At 40.4% G+C, this 16,945-nt stretch overlaps 1 protein-coding gene across 1 annotated transcript in view; it reads left to right on the top strand.

Annotated features, from left to right (window-relative positions):
* Positions 1-16,945, top strand: part of rgs3a (regulator of G protein signaling 3a) — a 179,679-nt gene that overhangs the window by 33,505 nt on the left and 129,229 nt on the right. The window contains exon 5 of the mRNA XM_084746463.1: positions 16,557-16,638. Coding sequence (XP_084602589.1) covers positions 16,557-16,638 — 82 coding nt within the window. The remainder of the gene's footprint in view (positions 1-16,556; positions 16,639-16,945) is intronic.

The raw sequence follows: 16,945 nt of genomic DNA, 5'->3' as shown, positions 1-16,945 counted from the left end.
CAAGTTTGACATCTCTTTATATCCATTTTCTCAGTTTCCACATTGTTGCTGCATGGTCGCCATGAATTAATTAAAAATGAATGAAGAAGACCACTTAGACTGTTTATAGAGATACTGGAGCGTGACTGATGATACTTTTACCCATTTTACAGCTGGGAATGGGAAACAGTGATTTTTTAAGTCAGTAATGGTTTGACAACAGCAGCATTAATGACAGTAATGGGAACAGAAACATATTTATACTGTATGTAAAGATCTCGGTGGTCAGCTGTATTTTATTATGTTTTGGGACCAATAATGGAGCTTAATGTGGCAGAGGGACATTAAATGTTTTTTTTTTTATCTTTATTTCCTGTTTGAAGTGCCCACTCTCCCATGAACTGCAGTCCTTATCACTGCTTACTCTGCTTTTCTACTGCTGTGGGAGGAGTGAAGACCTCCTTGACACATGGTTTTGCCGGTGTCGAGCTTCACTGGGAGGGTCTCTCATGTCCCAGTCAGTTCCATTAGGAGTTTTTTTTTTTTTTTTTTGATAAATCCAATAAAAAACAATATTTATTGCCTACAATACCTGCACCTTGGCTTGTTGAACAACAAGCTGTTGTAGAAAAGGTCCTTAAGGGAAAAGTGCCTTTGTTAATATTGTTCTGCAGCTACATAACTGCTTATTTTTTATGCTAACTGGTGCTATCATACTATTTGTTCCTCATTTTTTAAGCTGTTCGTGACATAGCATGATGCTGACAATCGCGTCACTGTCCCAGTGCCAGCTCAGCTGCCAGTCGAGGACAATGCAAAGCAGCACAAGGGCCTGTCCCCCCTCACATGTCTGCATTTACATGTCCAAAACCTTTTGTCCTCCTCGACAATAAGATTATGTGAACAATAAATTTGGAAAGCACTTTTACTGTACATTGTTTTTAACAGAAACTATTATGTGTTTTTAAACTTTGACTAGAATGTGGAAACTATAAAAAAGTCAGATTATTTGTCTTTTTGAAATTGTGTTTAAGAATAATATATTTATCATGTCAAAACTGCTGAGTCCAGTGTGCTAGTTGTACTTTTGCCACTAAAAAAAAAAAAAAAAGATTTTGACTGGGTCTAAAACTAATTATTTTCATTGTTGACTGTTTTCTCGATTAATCAAATAGTTGCTTGGTCCATAAAATGGTGAAAATTGTCGATCAGTGCTTCCTAAAGCCCCAAATGACGTCCAAAAATGTCTTGTTAAGTCCACAATCCAGGAACATTCAGTTTGTTTTCATAAAGGAGTCAAGAAACCAGAAAATGTTCACATTTAAGAAGCCTGAATCTGAATTTTTTACTTTTTTTTCCCCCCATTAAATCAACTATCAAAATAGCTGGTAATTAATTTAATAGTTGACAGCTAATTGATTAATTATTGCAGCTCTAAACATTTCCCTTGATTGTTGCATGCTGACCTGAAGAAATAAACATGTAAATACTCAACAACAGCTTTTTTTCTGTAAATATGAGGTTGTTCATGTCACACAGGGAAACAAACATGAAAAGGCAGATATTTCTGCTGGCAGAGGAGTTCCTCTGTCTCTCTTCCCCGAGTCATTTGACCCACCAGAGATAGGATTGCCTTGTTGGCCGTGAACGTTGCATCTTTTTGCATGCTTTTGTTCACACCACAGCTGTGGGGGAAGATTAATTCCTCCATGGCTTAGTAATCTAACTGGGTTCTGAGTTGGCAAATTTCCAGAGTGACTTCCATGGAAAATTCACCCTGGCTCCTGTTCCCACACAGTGCCAACATGGATAACACTTGTGCAAATTCACTTTCGCAGGTTGCGATGCATTTGTGACAGTGACTATATTTAGACAAGACCAACGTTATAGTCAGCTGCAACATATGAGTCATATAAAAAAAGATAGCATCGACCCCAGCAACAGCCTCTCCTCCCTGCAGCCGTCTGACAAGATATACAGAAGTATCCATGCAGCTTCTTTTTTCAGGCTGTGACACTCCTCAACTCACCTTTGGCACTTCAACATAAAAATTAGTTTTTCTCGTGTTGCATGAGGACTACAGCTTGCTTTTCATTGCGCAACCCTGTGTTGTAAAATAACACATAAATGAATGTAGACTCTTAAACCTTAATATACTATAGTCCCTTCACTGCTATTTATGTGATGCATCACTTGTCTGCTTTGTCAGGTACTTTAGATGGTACTTTAGTGGAGATGGTGCACTGTATGGAGACTGTATACAAGCACTTGAAAGGAAGGTTAGTGAACGGCTTTCGATCCAACTACACTCTCAGCTCATTTTTTTTTCCTGAACAGTGTATTGTCCATAAGCAGCACAGCACTTTAGCACAAGCAGCAGCCTAATAAAACATCCTGACAGACCATAAGCACAGTTACTGTACAGTGGAAACCACAACCACACACGGTCTAACCACCTGTTATTTGACAGATGCCCCGGTCTTCTTCAAATATGCTCACCACAAACAAGAAAGAATTTACACCAACCTCTAATCAGCTGCTTACAGGACAAAAATTGAACAGTACAAGTGATGGCTATTCATAAGACTAACCATATAACTATAGCTGGAATGAAGTGAGAGCCAAGCTTAACTTTAGTGTCTTCGTAGTTGTGTAATTTCTTTCACTTTAACTGTTTGTTGCATTGTTGGGGTTTATTATCGCAGACAGAGTCATGTCAACTCTTTCTCCTAGACTGGTTGGATTATGTTCACAGGCAATGTTTTTGTGTTTCCCATGAAAGAAGCAGTACTTTTATGTACCACATGGAAGTTGTAGGGTTAGGGGGTTAGGATACTGTATTACAGAAACAGATATTTTTGCAGAAAACAAACAATGAACATTTGACTGAGATGTTCAATATAAACATTGTATGACCTGCTACACATGTTAGACAATGATATTTCTTCATTATTTTAAGCTATAATATGTAACATTAAAATAGCTAAAATGACAAAATTGTACAAACATTATGCTATATTTTGTTGAGCTGTGTATTTACATTCTCCCAAATATTTTGAACAATGAGTAAAACCAAAGAAAGCTGTAATTTATTCATGCTAATGGTATGTTTCACACAAGTTGCTCTAAATTCTGGGAAAACACATTATACGACGGATACGTTGGAGAGTGAGGAAGGAAGTTGACGAATGTGGCTCAACAAAACATGAAAAAAACTTTGACACAGTAACCCACCCATGAGCATGATTTCTGTCTGAGTCATGCCAGATAGATTTTCATCCGCAGCGGTGATTGCTTAACTATGGGGACAACAAATCCCATGAGCCCACTCTGTTTCACAATGTTATAAAACTACGTCTTTTTACTATTGGTAGGACAGAGAGAGACCCAGTGGCAGAACTTACATAGTGTGTGTTTAATAGAAAACATAATCCGACTGGCATTACGTTTTCTCCAAAATGTAGCTGCTGTTTCAAATTAGTTGTGTATGAATGTAATTCCAGGCAGTGGAAGAACTATTTCTCCCTACTTTAGAATTTCCCAACCAAACAAACTTTTAGAACTTTTGGTGATGCAAAGAGGTAAAGTAATTGGTTAGTTTTGGTAGGTTTTTAATCACCAAACTGTACTGTACTGTTAGTGAAAAAAGCCAGTTATTCTTCTTACGATATGAATTGTTATAGTTTAATTTAAAGTCTCGTTCTGACTTAGACTCCTGCAGTGACCGACAGATCAGTATGCCAGTGAAAACTCCGTGGAAAGCTGTGGTCATGTAGACTCTGTGCAGCTAAGAAGCTTGACTGGACAGGATGAGACAGAGGAGCTCACTTTACTTTCACCTTTCACTCTTCCTCAATGCAGGTCGTGCACACACAGAGAAACATAAGTCAGGGATTACTTATCTCACAAAGAAGTGCCACTGTATTTGACCCTCTGCCTTTTGTATCGCTTTATACCTGATGCACTGCGTTATCACGGTGCATCACAAGCAAAATGTTGAACTTCTGTGGTTCTTGAGTCATCACTTTCCTTTTGTTGTTGGCAAAATAACAATCCTGCATCAAGAGTTTGAGCAGCTTTTGAAGTCATATAGAAGGTGAAGAGGGCAGTAATGATGTGGCTCAGCATTGAGATGGAAAAGTTTTACATCCGTATTTGTGAATGCTCCTTTCCTCTCTCCTTCCTCCCTCCCCCCCCTCCCTCCCCTCTCCTTCTTGTTCTCTCTCTTCCTCTTTATCTTCGGGTGAATCAAAGTAACAGATGATTGTGCGGTTTGTGTGGGACAGTCTCAGGGGAGAGTTGAGGGAGGGAGGGGGGAAAGCACATTCACAGACTAAATTAGAGGAGAATGGAAAACCTTTTAGACTTTCTCTTCTTTTCTGTAGCCTTGTCCTTGCTCCCTTCCAGACCGCTGCGTACGAATTTCCTCCTTCACTGTCGTGGCCTCCTCCACCTCCACCCCCTCCTCCTCCTCTCTTTTCCCTCCCGTTTCTCTCTCTGTCACCCTATGGCCATCACCCCCACTACACAAAGAGCTCCGTGGTATCATTAACTGCCCACTCTTTACCTACTCAAACAATTTCCAGTGTTTGATGATGGCCTTACACATGAATAATTTCAGTGATTCACACAGAACTCGCTGAAGGATTTTGGGCACTTCAGATGTTGTTGAAGATAATACTTGATATCCACAAAGGAATGTCTCTCAGAGAACCACAAGACTATTTCAAGAACATTTTCTTCTCCACTGACGACACTTTTACAACTTTCCCCAGCATTTTTCGCTTCCAATGATTGTTCTTATGTGTTTAGATAATTACTGTCGTACATGTTTGGTAGAAATTATGCTTTAGAAAAACTCACACCAATCAAGTTGTATTATTTTGCTTCATCTGACACATTGTGAGCAACATGTCTTCTCAGTTTACCCAAAAGAATCTGGTGTTGCTGTGGTTTGCTTTTTAAGATAATGGCATGAATAATTGGCATCTGGGATAAATACTAGTCAAAGTAATAATTTGTGATGTGAAATGATACCTCTGCTTTAAATCAGTGTGATATTTAGAGAAACTTTCACTTTCTCTTTGGTTGAATGAGTACTTATCGGCAGATTTACTTGTGTTAAACCTGAAAAAAAATTAATACAATTTTAAGTGTATGTTATATTTAAAATATTTTCACCTTTTCTTTGTTGTCAGACAGCCATTATACAAGGCAAATATCATTCTCTCTTGCTCCACCAGACTCCATTCGCAAAATCAGTAATTTTACTTTGCAGAATATGGGAGTTGCTGGTCTATTCCTGCTGCTATTGGTTAGTTTGTTTGTGTTATTGTGTGACTTTGGTGAATCCAAACTAACCTTTTAAAACACCAAAGTCACACAATAACACAAACAAACAAACTAACCAGTCAAGGCAGCAGTAGACCAGCAACTCCTGTATCCTGCCAGGTAAAATTACTGATTTTGGTTGGTTTGGAGAGAGTGCAATTTGGTTTATATAACCATGGTTTCCTGTTGGAAAAGGTTGTGTGACAACAAGGTAAACCGGTGAAAATATTCTTAATATAGTGTACACTAAAACTGATACTGAATTTTTTAGGCAGGCCTTTTTTTAAGTTGCTAATCCTTTAAGTAGCAAACACTGACTAATGAAAAGTATCTCTTAAAACCCAACTTCAAATAACCCAGACTATCCCTTTAAGTGCAATCCCTTCTTGATAGAATTAGAGAAGTTTTAAGTAAGTATGTTGGCCTGTGAAAACACATCCTGAAGTGATTATGAGAAAAATGAGCCGAACGTGAGATTAAACGTGAGACATGCAACAAGAATTCACCTCCTCAGCTTCCATGTCAGCATTATGTTTACAGGCAAAAAAAAGCTATCTGCTCATGTCACTGGCAGGGTGCAGAGAGTTCATGAATATAAACAATATTCGCACCCCGGACAACGTGTCCCCCCGCATCACTTTGCTTGTCAGCTAGCATTAGCCCCTAAACCGTCCCTGTGAAAATGGGTCTGACACTTCTGTCTGACGGGAAAGATGGGAAGGAAGGGCGAGGTGAGCTGAAAAGAGGACAGAGAGGTTAGATTTTCTGGCCGGCGTCTCAGAATAAATGAGGAATGGTTCGTTTTATTGCCAGAATGTATCCCTTTGTGAATATTTTAGGCATGGGGCCCTGGCTGCTCCTGACCCTGTGTGTCCTCTGCTTGATGCAGGATGCATGAGTGCTTATCCCTGCCTTTGCTGTTATACATCATCTGTTAAATTGATAGAAGTTACAGCCCATAACCACATACAGTAGATGGACTGCACATACCTACAGTGTTTATCACATTGTACCTGACCTGTGGCTCAGGCAAGAGGGCAAGTAGCTCGTTAATCTTAACCTATTATTATACTTTTCACTTCCATGAGTGTGTCCTCCAAGCAGAAACAAAACTAATAGGCGGCCATTGTGTCTGCAGTTGTTTGTGTGCACGTCTCTTTGAGAGTATAATCAAGCCCTTAGGGTGGTTCCATCTCGGGCACCTCCTGTTCAGATGTCATGATCATGAGCAAGACCCTCAACCCCAAAATGGTCCAGATGGTCAGCCTCTTGCATGGCAAGTCTGCCACCATTGATGTGTTGGTGTGTGTGCATGCGTGTGTGAATGAGAGACTACAAAGATCTTTGCCGGCGGCGTGGTTTAGAGATGGCAATGTTGATTGGTACACTACTTTGGTCCAGATTTCAGACTGAAATATCTTAGGGCGGGGTCTCAGCAGCTTTGTTTATTTTTTGGGTTGGTGTGAACGCCAGACTCAAACTCTGGAGTGGATCAAACAATCGTTCTCTGGTCCGCCTTGAAGGGGCAGTCTCAGATGGAGCAGTTTATTTTGTTGACTAGTGAACTAGCGACACATTTGCTAACAAAATGTGGACCGGCAGGGGACAAACCTGGACTCATAACGAAGTGAGAACTCATTATTGAATTATTTAATACCTGCTGTCTTATGAGACATTCAGATGGCTCTAAATTCTGCTGATTCAGGCTCCAGATCAGCACGAACACAAACAGACAGTACAAACCACAACAGACCAAACAAACTCAAATCAAAAATCAATTAAAGCTCAAGTTTAATTTGCTCTGGCACCCTCCCCTTTGAGCCAGTCACAACTGTTTATTCAATATGAGATGTGTTTGATACGATGACTGTCAGAGGAACATCACCAGTCTTCTGGTTTAGCACGACGCACCAGGCTCATGTAACGCAGATAAAAATGTGAAGTAGGCATCGCTGATGAAATATAAAACAAGGTTCTGTTGCAGCAATGCCAGTGCTTTTTTTTTTTAGAAACACACTTTAATGTACTGTTGAGTTGTAATTTGACAAAATTAGCAGCCATGCTGCCATTTTGTCCTGCTTTAAAACAGACCAAACACCGCCCCAACTTGTATTTGTCCCTTAGTGCTGCATCACACGTTTCATTGCTCTGGTGTGAACAAAAGTAATGACAATCCCCATCAGCCTCAACTAAGTCTGCACAATTAATCACAATATTATCAAAATCGCAATATGGCATCCAAATTACAGAATCCACGTCAAATTTTTTTGAAAAAAGAAAAATGTGTGAGAAAACAGCATTGTAATGAAGTACTGTATTGCTACATAGATATCCTAGCCTACAAATATTTCTGTTTTGTCAGTAAAAATGAAAATTGTAATACAAATATGTTCATTCCCACTAATCATATCACATATTGCAATTACAATTTCACTCAAAAAATGACCTTTTCATGATATTGTGCAGCCTTAGCCTCACCTATACTTTGTGTTTAGTGTTAGTAAATGTTAGCATGCTAAGATGATACTAAGATGGTGAACATTGTAATGTGTAACAGATGTCAGTGTTGTCTTTGTGAGCATGTTAGCGTTGAACTCAAAGCATCACAGTATCACATAGTTTAATTTTATCTTTGTATTTTGACAGTAGTGTGTGTATTAGCCTCCTGCAGAGTGTTTGTATCCCCACTGTCTTTTTAGTCTTGTTAGTTTCTCATTGATCTGATAAGCACATTGAAGTGCACTAATCTGTCTATTTCAAAGCTGAATAGATGTGACTCAGTTTTATGAGGCACTAAACTTAATTTGAATTTTTGGAAGTCTAGCCAAAGTAGTCTAAGGTTGAAAACGTGCTGCTCTTTTAGGTTTGTAGTGATCTCACTCTGTCTCATATTGTGCTCAGTGTCACCTTTAAAATGTTGTAGTGAAGTACAGTCTACTTATGAATCCATATACTGAGCTTCCACAGTTAAGTACAACCTGAGCTGTGACCCTGAACTTGGCCTTAGACCCATCTTCTATGTTCACTGGCTTGGAAGACGCCTCCTCCTTTGATAGCTGTTTATTCAGGTCAGAAAGAGAGAGGGAGAGAGGGAGGGAGAGGGAGAGATCCCACACTACTAAACACCAGATTGGCCTCGTCTGGCTCCCAGACAAGCTTTTCAGACTCTTCTTTCACTCCTCTCCCTAAGACATGCTTTCTTCTCTGCCTTTCTTCTCTCCCTCTAATCCGTCCTTCTGCCTATTTAGAGGTGAACAGCGCAGCATGAAAGGGAGAGAAAGTGTTTTTTGTGTGCTTGACGGGTAACCCTCGCCCTTTTGAAAAGGCAAACAGGGAAAAGCTGCCATTACTATTGGCATGAAGGGATCTTAAGACAACGGCCTTTTCTGCCACTTTATTAGCATTGTAGAGACTAGTGCGGCATCGCTCCTCTTTCACCCCTGTCTTTCTCTGTCACTTCTCTGTCCATGTTTCAATCCAGGAGCCAGACCTCCAAACGGTAAAAAAGGAAAAGAGGCAAGTTGGAATTTAATGGGGTTGCTAAGGGCTGGACTGGCCACTGTTTTAGCTATAATTTAACAGGCTTTTTCTAGCACTGCTGCTGAGGGGTTTGTTTTTATTTTTGTGCAGATTAACACCTCTTTCCCAGGCATACGGATATTGAAAACAAAAATAAAAGCGATGTTTGGATAACTGGACGAGGAGGGGAGATTGTCAGAGAGTTGCAGACCTGCGAATTTCCGTACCGTGTGGTTGGGGGCGAGGGGAAAGGAAAAGCAGAGGAAATATGGAAGTTGAAAACATAACAAACAAGCATAATGTCTGGACGGAGGTTTGGGAGTATGGGAGCTAAGGTGGAAAGAGTCTGATGAGGTGTGAAGTCTGATTGAGGTATGTGTGTGTGAGTTAAGTACACACTTAGAAATAAGGGTTCCAAAAGGGTGATGGTTCTACCCAGAACCATTTGTTTCTGAGGAACCCTTTTTTGAAGAAAGAGGTTTGTCTAGGGCTCTTTGTAAGACTAGGGGTTGCATTAAGAATTTTCATCCAAAGAACCCTTTTTGGAACACCTAGGTGGGTTCCAGATAGAACCCTTGGAATATAAAAGGGCTCTTGGGAAAACCCCTTTGGTGTGTACAAGATAAAACCCTTGGAATATAGAAGGGTTCTTGGTAGAACCCCTGACTGGCTTCTAGGTGAAACCACTGGAATATAAAAGATTTCTTGGTAGGACCACCTGGATTTGGTCTTGTCAGTACCCTTAGATGGTGGAAAGATTCTTGAAAGAACCCCAGAGAGGGTTGTTGAATTCCATGAAGAACTCCTTTGTCAAGGGGTCTTTGTACCATAATATAAAAAGGTTTCTCAGTGGGTGGGTTCTGGATAAGAACCCTTAGAAAATAAAAGGGTTGTTGGTAGAACCCCTGGTTGGGTTCTTGTTAGCACCCCTAGAAGGGGGAAAGATTCTGGATAGAACACCCTGAGAGGGCTCTGGGTGGATTACTTTATTACTTTGTAAAACCTCTCACAGGGGGTTCTGGGTGAAACCTTTCACAGATGGTTCTAGGTATAACTCTTTAAATTGGTTTCCAGATAGAACCATTTAGTCCCAAGTGAAACCTTTAGGAAGTTCTATCAGGAAAAAGAGTTCTCAGATGGGGACAAGCATTCTTTATGGTTCTAGTTAGCACCCTTATGTCTAAGAGTGTATGCGCCAAAACAATACCGCTGTCACTCTCTTTTGTTTGGAAATATGCTCATTAAAAGTCCCAAAAGTCGTAAGCAATCAGAAACATTTCCGTTTACAGTGCAAGTATGATCCGCTGCTGTAAGTTTGCAGACTCAGACCTGCCTGTTAAAACTGCTGCCTTTCTCCCTCTGATTCATACATGTTTCTCTTTTGCCACCTACATTAGTCACCGCAGTGTATATTTGCAAATGACTGAGAGCTATAGCACCTCTCACAGCCTCATAGTGTGGACTCAGGAAGCAAACTGGCCTTATCGGGGGCAGACACACAAAGCTGTCCTGGCTGTGGGGTGGCGAGGTATGCGTAAGTGCATGTGTATGTGTGTATGTGTGTGGAGGGGGGGTGGCGGTGGGAGGCACTTCCTCCTATTCTTCTGCTGTTGAAGAGTTCCCATGAGCGCCCCTGCCAGGAGCTACAGTGTGGCCTGAGCAGGCCGAGCCAGCGCCAGTCTCGCCTACATGACGCCGCCACACACACTCTCACACAGCTGATCTCAGGAGCTACTGCTGCTGCAACTGCTGCTGCTGCTGCTGCTCGGGCCGCGGAGCGAGGAGCTGGACGGTGTGTAACGGGATAGAAGAGAAATGCAAGAAGAGGAGAGAGTGAAAAAAATTTAAAGGAAAGAAGAGGATGAGGAAGACATGAATGTGTGGATGAAATGACAGGTACAGACGCAGGAATGTGCACTGGTGACTTGAGCTGTTACTTACAAACCTTGAATGGATAACAGTTCAGTCGGAGGTCAGTGGCAGAGTGACACTAATTTTGCAGAAAGGATTGTTATCAAGAAGAATCTAGACTCATTTGTGGAAAGTTGATGCAGAGCGAAGGCCAAATTGGCTGAAAAAAAAAAGTCTCCAAGGACACACTTTTATTATCCTCGGCAGAGAGTTTCTGTTTTCCAGCAAGGTGAGACACAATACTCAACTGCACTGTCACCTGGAAATCGGACATTCTGAGCACCGCGAGACCGGGCTGCTGTCGCTGTCGAGATGATTCATAACACACTTAAGTCCACCCAGCCGTCGGATCACAGCCCCAGGAGCACACACTCGGCCGCGCAGAGGAGGCTGTGGAGATACTCGGGGTGCAGAGGGGCCGGCCAGGTGGAAAACCACCGTCGCAGTGTGTGTGTGCTGGCTGCAGACTTGAACCCTGGAGGAGGAGGAGGGGGAGGAGGAGGAGGAGGAGGTGGGGGTGTGATGCACACTATCCATGGGCTCTGTCACCTCTGCATTGGATGTAGGCTGCCTCAGGTGTGTTTGTGTCACAGAGAGGAAGGCGAGGGGAGGGAGGGGAGATGAGAATCTAGTGCACAGTACTGAGGGACCTGACGAAGGTTTGACACTTAAGATTAATGTGAGCAGTTAATTAATCCATTACTAATCAATTATTGAATCAGTCGGCAGCTATTTTGATAATCGATTGAGAAAAAAGTCTAAATTCTCTGATTCCAGCCTATTAAATGTGAATATTTTCAGGTTTCTTTACTCATTTATGAAGTTAAGTTTTGTGTTGTGGGCAGAACAAGACCTTTGAGGACGTTGTCTTGGAATTTATGAAATGCTAATCAACATTTTTCTCAATTTTCTGACATTTTGTAGACCAAACAACTAATCAATTAATAGAGAAAAAAAATTAATCGACAGTGAAAATGATTGTTAGTTGCAGCCCTGAAAAGTTAATCTGAAAAGTCACTTGCTCGACCAGGCAAGTGGTTAAAAAAAAAGAAATTAACTATTTTGATAATTAATTAAATGGCAACTCCCCAATATGGACATTTTCCACTTTTCTTCATAAATTATCATATTAAATTGAATATTTTTGTATTTTAGCCTGACAAAATGAAACCAATAAAGACATCACCTTGGACGACTTCTTAATCTTTGTTGTTATTTAATACCCGCTGATAAATAAAACAATTTGTACAGGGGCAAGTAAAAATTTACTTTGCGAAAGTAGATTTGTGACCTACTTTTCTGACTGCACAAATGAAAAAAAAACACATTAATATTGAACCTTGATGGAGGGTTCAGGTACAGTGTTACAGTCAGTCAATAAAGAAGAATTGTCAAAGCAGACCTAACAAACAAAACAGAACAAAACAGAACAAAACGGATGTCGGCACTAGACCGTCTAAAAGAGGAGGAACAGACAAAAAAGAAGGTACAAGTTTCTTTACAAATAAAAAGGATATAAAGGATAAATAACATAAAATAACACACGTCCAAATCCGTCCAAAAGATGTCTTTTTAATGTCTTTTTGTACATTGAGAAGATGTTCCGAACAGTCGTAATGAAAGCTTTTATTGCGTGCTCTCTCTCAAATATCAACGATAAATATGTTGTTAATAAATTTAACATGTTATTATTTGTTTAATCACAAATAAAATATAATTTCATGTTTATTTTCCTGCACCTGTCTTGCACATCCATAGACGTCCAAAAATCTCCCAGCCAGATGTTCGAATATTGAACTGGATGTCAACATTCAAAAGAGGGGTCAGAGTAGTCCGACGTCCAGATATTGTTCCTGATTTTCTGGGTCTATGTTCCTTTGTTTATGTACATTAAAATTAGTCCAGACTTAATAAAATTTCTGTGATCAATAATTTCATAATTAATTTGCAAAAGATAAATAAAGTCCCTTAATTTATAAAGTGCAACAATGTAGGTAGCTGTTAAACTTTTCAATACAAAAGTGTGTGCAACAGCAGATGAGGAAATATCTTTGGTATTCTGATAGTTTGAAACTACCGTACAAAAGAAAATGAACTTTGAACTGCATGTCCGAAACACCCGGAAAGGAATAATCGTCTGTGAGCGAGTGTGAGGAATGTTTGTCGAGAGAGGAGAACAAGCTTTCCGTCCTCTACATTATTTATCCTTCACATAGTGAAAGAAGGATGGCAGGAGTGGAGGAGTGGAGAAAAATATTTGCTATGATATGAACTGAGGCCTCTGTCCTTACATAAGGCACATTGTGAATGTGCACTGAGTCTGAATTGCACATTAGAACAAGAAGGTTGACCTGGATGGGACAAAATATAAGAAATAGATTTTCTTATTTTGAAAAGACTAAGAAAAACAGCCTCAGAGTATTGATGTCATTCTCTAACTACTGGTTGTTAGATTTTATGAAGTTTATATGGACCTGTCTGCACTCATCGTTACCTCTGCTGCACTGCTGGAGAGCAGACGAGACGTGTACTGTAATCATCAGATGGAGGTTGGCAGGAGTTCTGCTCCCAGCTTCATGCAGTCATGTCTGAAAGGCTGGTGGAGCACTGAGGCATGAATGTAAAAAGGGAAAAGCTCTGTCACACATGCATGAACACATACTGTGTGCACACGTGGGCTACAGAGTTTTCTTCCTTCGGGTACATCTAAATTCATTACCGGAAAGTCAAGATCTTAGTCTAGTCGGTTCATCCACAGTGCCTTTGATTGTATTACTAATTCATCAATAAGCTCCTGCTCATACAATCTGAATATTTAATGCACGCTGGAAGCTTTTCCTATTTATATATCTTCATTCATTCTCAGTAATATGTGTTGTGATTGATGCACTGGAAAAAATACGCACTTAAAAGAACATTCACGCTGATTTCTCACATTATTCCCACGCTAGTCTCCCTTTTTTCTGCTCCAGTTTGAAAATAACCCCCCTGCTTTCATTTAGAAGTGGAAAAAGGGGGCATGGGGCTGCTTCTCCCAGGCAGACCAGAGGAGTCCAAGTGGTTGGTCTCAACTATGCTTACAAATTGAATTAACGCTGCGAAGTCTCTGGAGTTTGGAAGATGAATTGGTCCAAATTAGGCAGCTCTGAAAGTTCCCTTAAAAAGGACACATTCTGGAACGGCTTTTGATTAAAAAGAGACATAAATAGGCAGATTTTGAGTCACGGTCTTTGCTTTTCAACATTAAATTTCAAGCTGATCCTTCAAAATGTTCTTTGACAAGTTGTTGTCTCCCTTAATTCCAGTGAAATTTTTTTTTTTCCATGCCATCTGTTCGTCTATTTGTCCCTGTCATCTGCTCTGTCTTTGTCACTTTTCAAAGTCCCATTGCCCTCTTTCATCACTATTTAATCCTTTATCCCTGTTTAGCATCTTTTCATCTCTCTCCACCTACAGTCACTTTCTGAACCTCATTCTTTTCTTTCTCTATTTCTGCCTGATTTTCTCCATTTTTGTCACACTGCCAGACTCAAGGATTATTGCGCAGGGAAACAATCGTAGTATATATAAGACCGTCTGTACTTTTTGCCACAGTCATGAAAGAAGATGAGGAGTCATATGTGCACCCATGTGTGTGTATGTTTGTGCTTATTCAGTCTCAGAGGAGGGTCAACCCCTTTAGCATGAAGGTTGTCCCGACAAACTGTGTATCCTTTATAATTACACAGAATATAAAGACAGTGTAGTGTGAGTTTGGAGGCGGACTGAAATATAAAAATTTAAGGGATGAAGGGCAGAGAAATATGGTAAAGAAGGAATTGTGGCCCCAAGCAGTATGACACAGGGCACATAAAATCAGTGGACTATAAGAAACCGCAATCGTACCCGACATTTTAGGGTCATCACAGGCTTCGGGCCCCTGAATAATCACCGTATTTCTTCAAGTCGCTGTGTCCTCTTGCTCGTGGGTAGAGTGTAATTTAGCAGCATGTGCATGTAGTTTTCCTCTGTTGGAGACAGAAAGACAGAGGGGATGGGGAGGAGGGCGGCGGTGTCTGTGTGTGCTTTGGGCCACCGGTTGTCAGCAGATGAGATGGAAAGTGAGATGTTTTGGATGGAGCTGTGTTGACTTTGGCTCGGACTGGCGGCCACAGGTACCGAATGTTTGACGATGCAGGGTCAAAGAGAAATAGAGACAATGGGGAAGAGACATCAGTATTGTTTCTGTGTCTCCGTGTGTGAGTGAATCTGGTGTATGTGAGTCTGCATGTTGTATTTTGAAATAATATTTCATCAAGCTGAGATTTGCTGATGAGGGTAAATCCATGATTTGACACCGGATTAGTCTGGACACCCATGTATATGCAGTATATAAAACTTTATTTAAACTCTATTCCTGATCTTTGCATATTATCTGGAAATATGTGATGCGCTAGTCACAAGAGATGGACAGAGATACTTCAGAAAGAATTTACAATGTGGAGCTGTTCACTTAGAATAAGGAAAAGAATAGTAAAAGTATAATATTCTGGCAATGGAATATAAACTCATAAAAAATACATATTACTTAAACTGAAACTCCTGTGTCTGTTGCACAGGGTATGAATAGGCTCACGACAGCTATTCGACTCACACCTGACCCCCTTATTTTAGCTGTAAAGTCTTACAAATTCACTGTTGATAAAAGGTTGCAGTAAAATGAACAGGGCCTGTCTGTGGAACAGCAGGGTTCAAGTCCTGCCCCAGGAGGCTAAGATTTGACAGTAGTGTGAAATTACATTTCAGGGGAACCGGTTATTTGTACAGTTTTTTAATATAATTTACAGCTTATTTTTGCAACAGGACTACTTGCATTTAGGGAAAGATAATAATTTGTCTCTGCCATGGGGATGTGAATAGCCTCATTAGCTATTCCACCCTGGGTGCAAATAACCTAGGCTGTTTACAGCCCTGGGACAAATAACATTGTTGTTTACAGACACCTGGGTGCCCGTATCTGCCATGCAAGGCCATATACAACCAACTATAAAGAGCCATATTGGCTATTCCACCACTGCTGCAAATAGACACATTGGCTGTTCCACCCTGAGTGGTAGGTGCAAATAGCATCATTGGGTTTTCCACTTGGGTGCAGATAGCCAGATTGGATATTCCACCTCAGGTGCAAACAGCCACATTGGTTTATTCGACTACAGGTGCAAATAGACACATTGGTTATTCCACCCCAGGCGTAAATGCCATTCTAACCCAGGTGCAAAAAGCATCTGCCAAGTTTTTTTTGTAGATCATTATACACGGTTACTTGCTGTTTGTAATTGGACTGTTTTAGTTTTGTAAAACAGTCTCTTAACCTCAGTGGGACTAACCTAAAAAAATTATGGTTTAAACAGAATAGATTTACTTTTCACAGTTAATATCAATTATGCTTAAAGAAGCAGTTGTGTACTGTAAAACTATTCTTTTTGCAACACTACTAAAAAAGTATAGGTGTGAATAAATAGGCAGTATATTTAATTCTTCCCCGACTGTACTGGACAAAGAACGTCCTTCTTCCATCTCTCTGAGTTGTTTTTCCCACTACCTCAGCTAACTGGGTTCACCGGGAAACTGCTGTCAGGACAGTTTTAATAGGAAGTAGAAGCAGAATACAAATCTACTTAATCGTCCTGTAGGAAGGAAGTTGATTATTTTGCCAGCATGCTACTTTGGGTTCCTCAGGTAGTAGAGAGGGAGATAGAGAGAGAGAGAGAAAGGTCCTATCTTCCTATCATAAAATAACTGTGTGTGTGTGTGTGTGTTTCTTGTGTGTTCTGCAGGTGACCATCCTTCGAGGAAAGGATGGATATGGCTTCACCATCTGCTCGGATTCCCCCGTGAGGGTGCAGGCTGTTGATCCAGGCAAGTTTTGCATGCACATGTCTGTGGACATGAAAGTCAACTTTCAAGAAACAGTTAGTTGCTGAAATTTTTACTTAAACTGTTTGAAGACAGAGCAATCTTTTTAAAAATATTTTTTTAGATTTGATTAGATAGAGTAGAGTAGATTTGATTGTAATTGTGTTTTGCTCAGATATTGGTGCAGTTGGACAATTATTTACCCAGCAAAGTTTCCTACACATTATTTTTAGCCAATGCCATTCCTGTTTTTGTAATATTCTTAATGGGAGGTGTGACAAGGATGGTGCAATGTGAATCACCAATTCAA

Source organism: Lutjanus erythropterus, chromosome 20 (assembly GCF_056507025.1).
Source record: "Lutjanus erythropterus isolate fLutEry1 chromosome 20, fLutEry1.hap2, whole genome shotgun sequence".
Classification (NCBI taxonomy): Eukaryota; Metazoa; Chordata; class Actinopteri; order Lutjaniformes; family Lutjanidae; genus Lutjanus; species Lutjanus erythropterus.
Note: the sequence above shows the minus strand (reverse complement) of the source record. Positions and strands in the feature narration are given on the sequence as shown.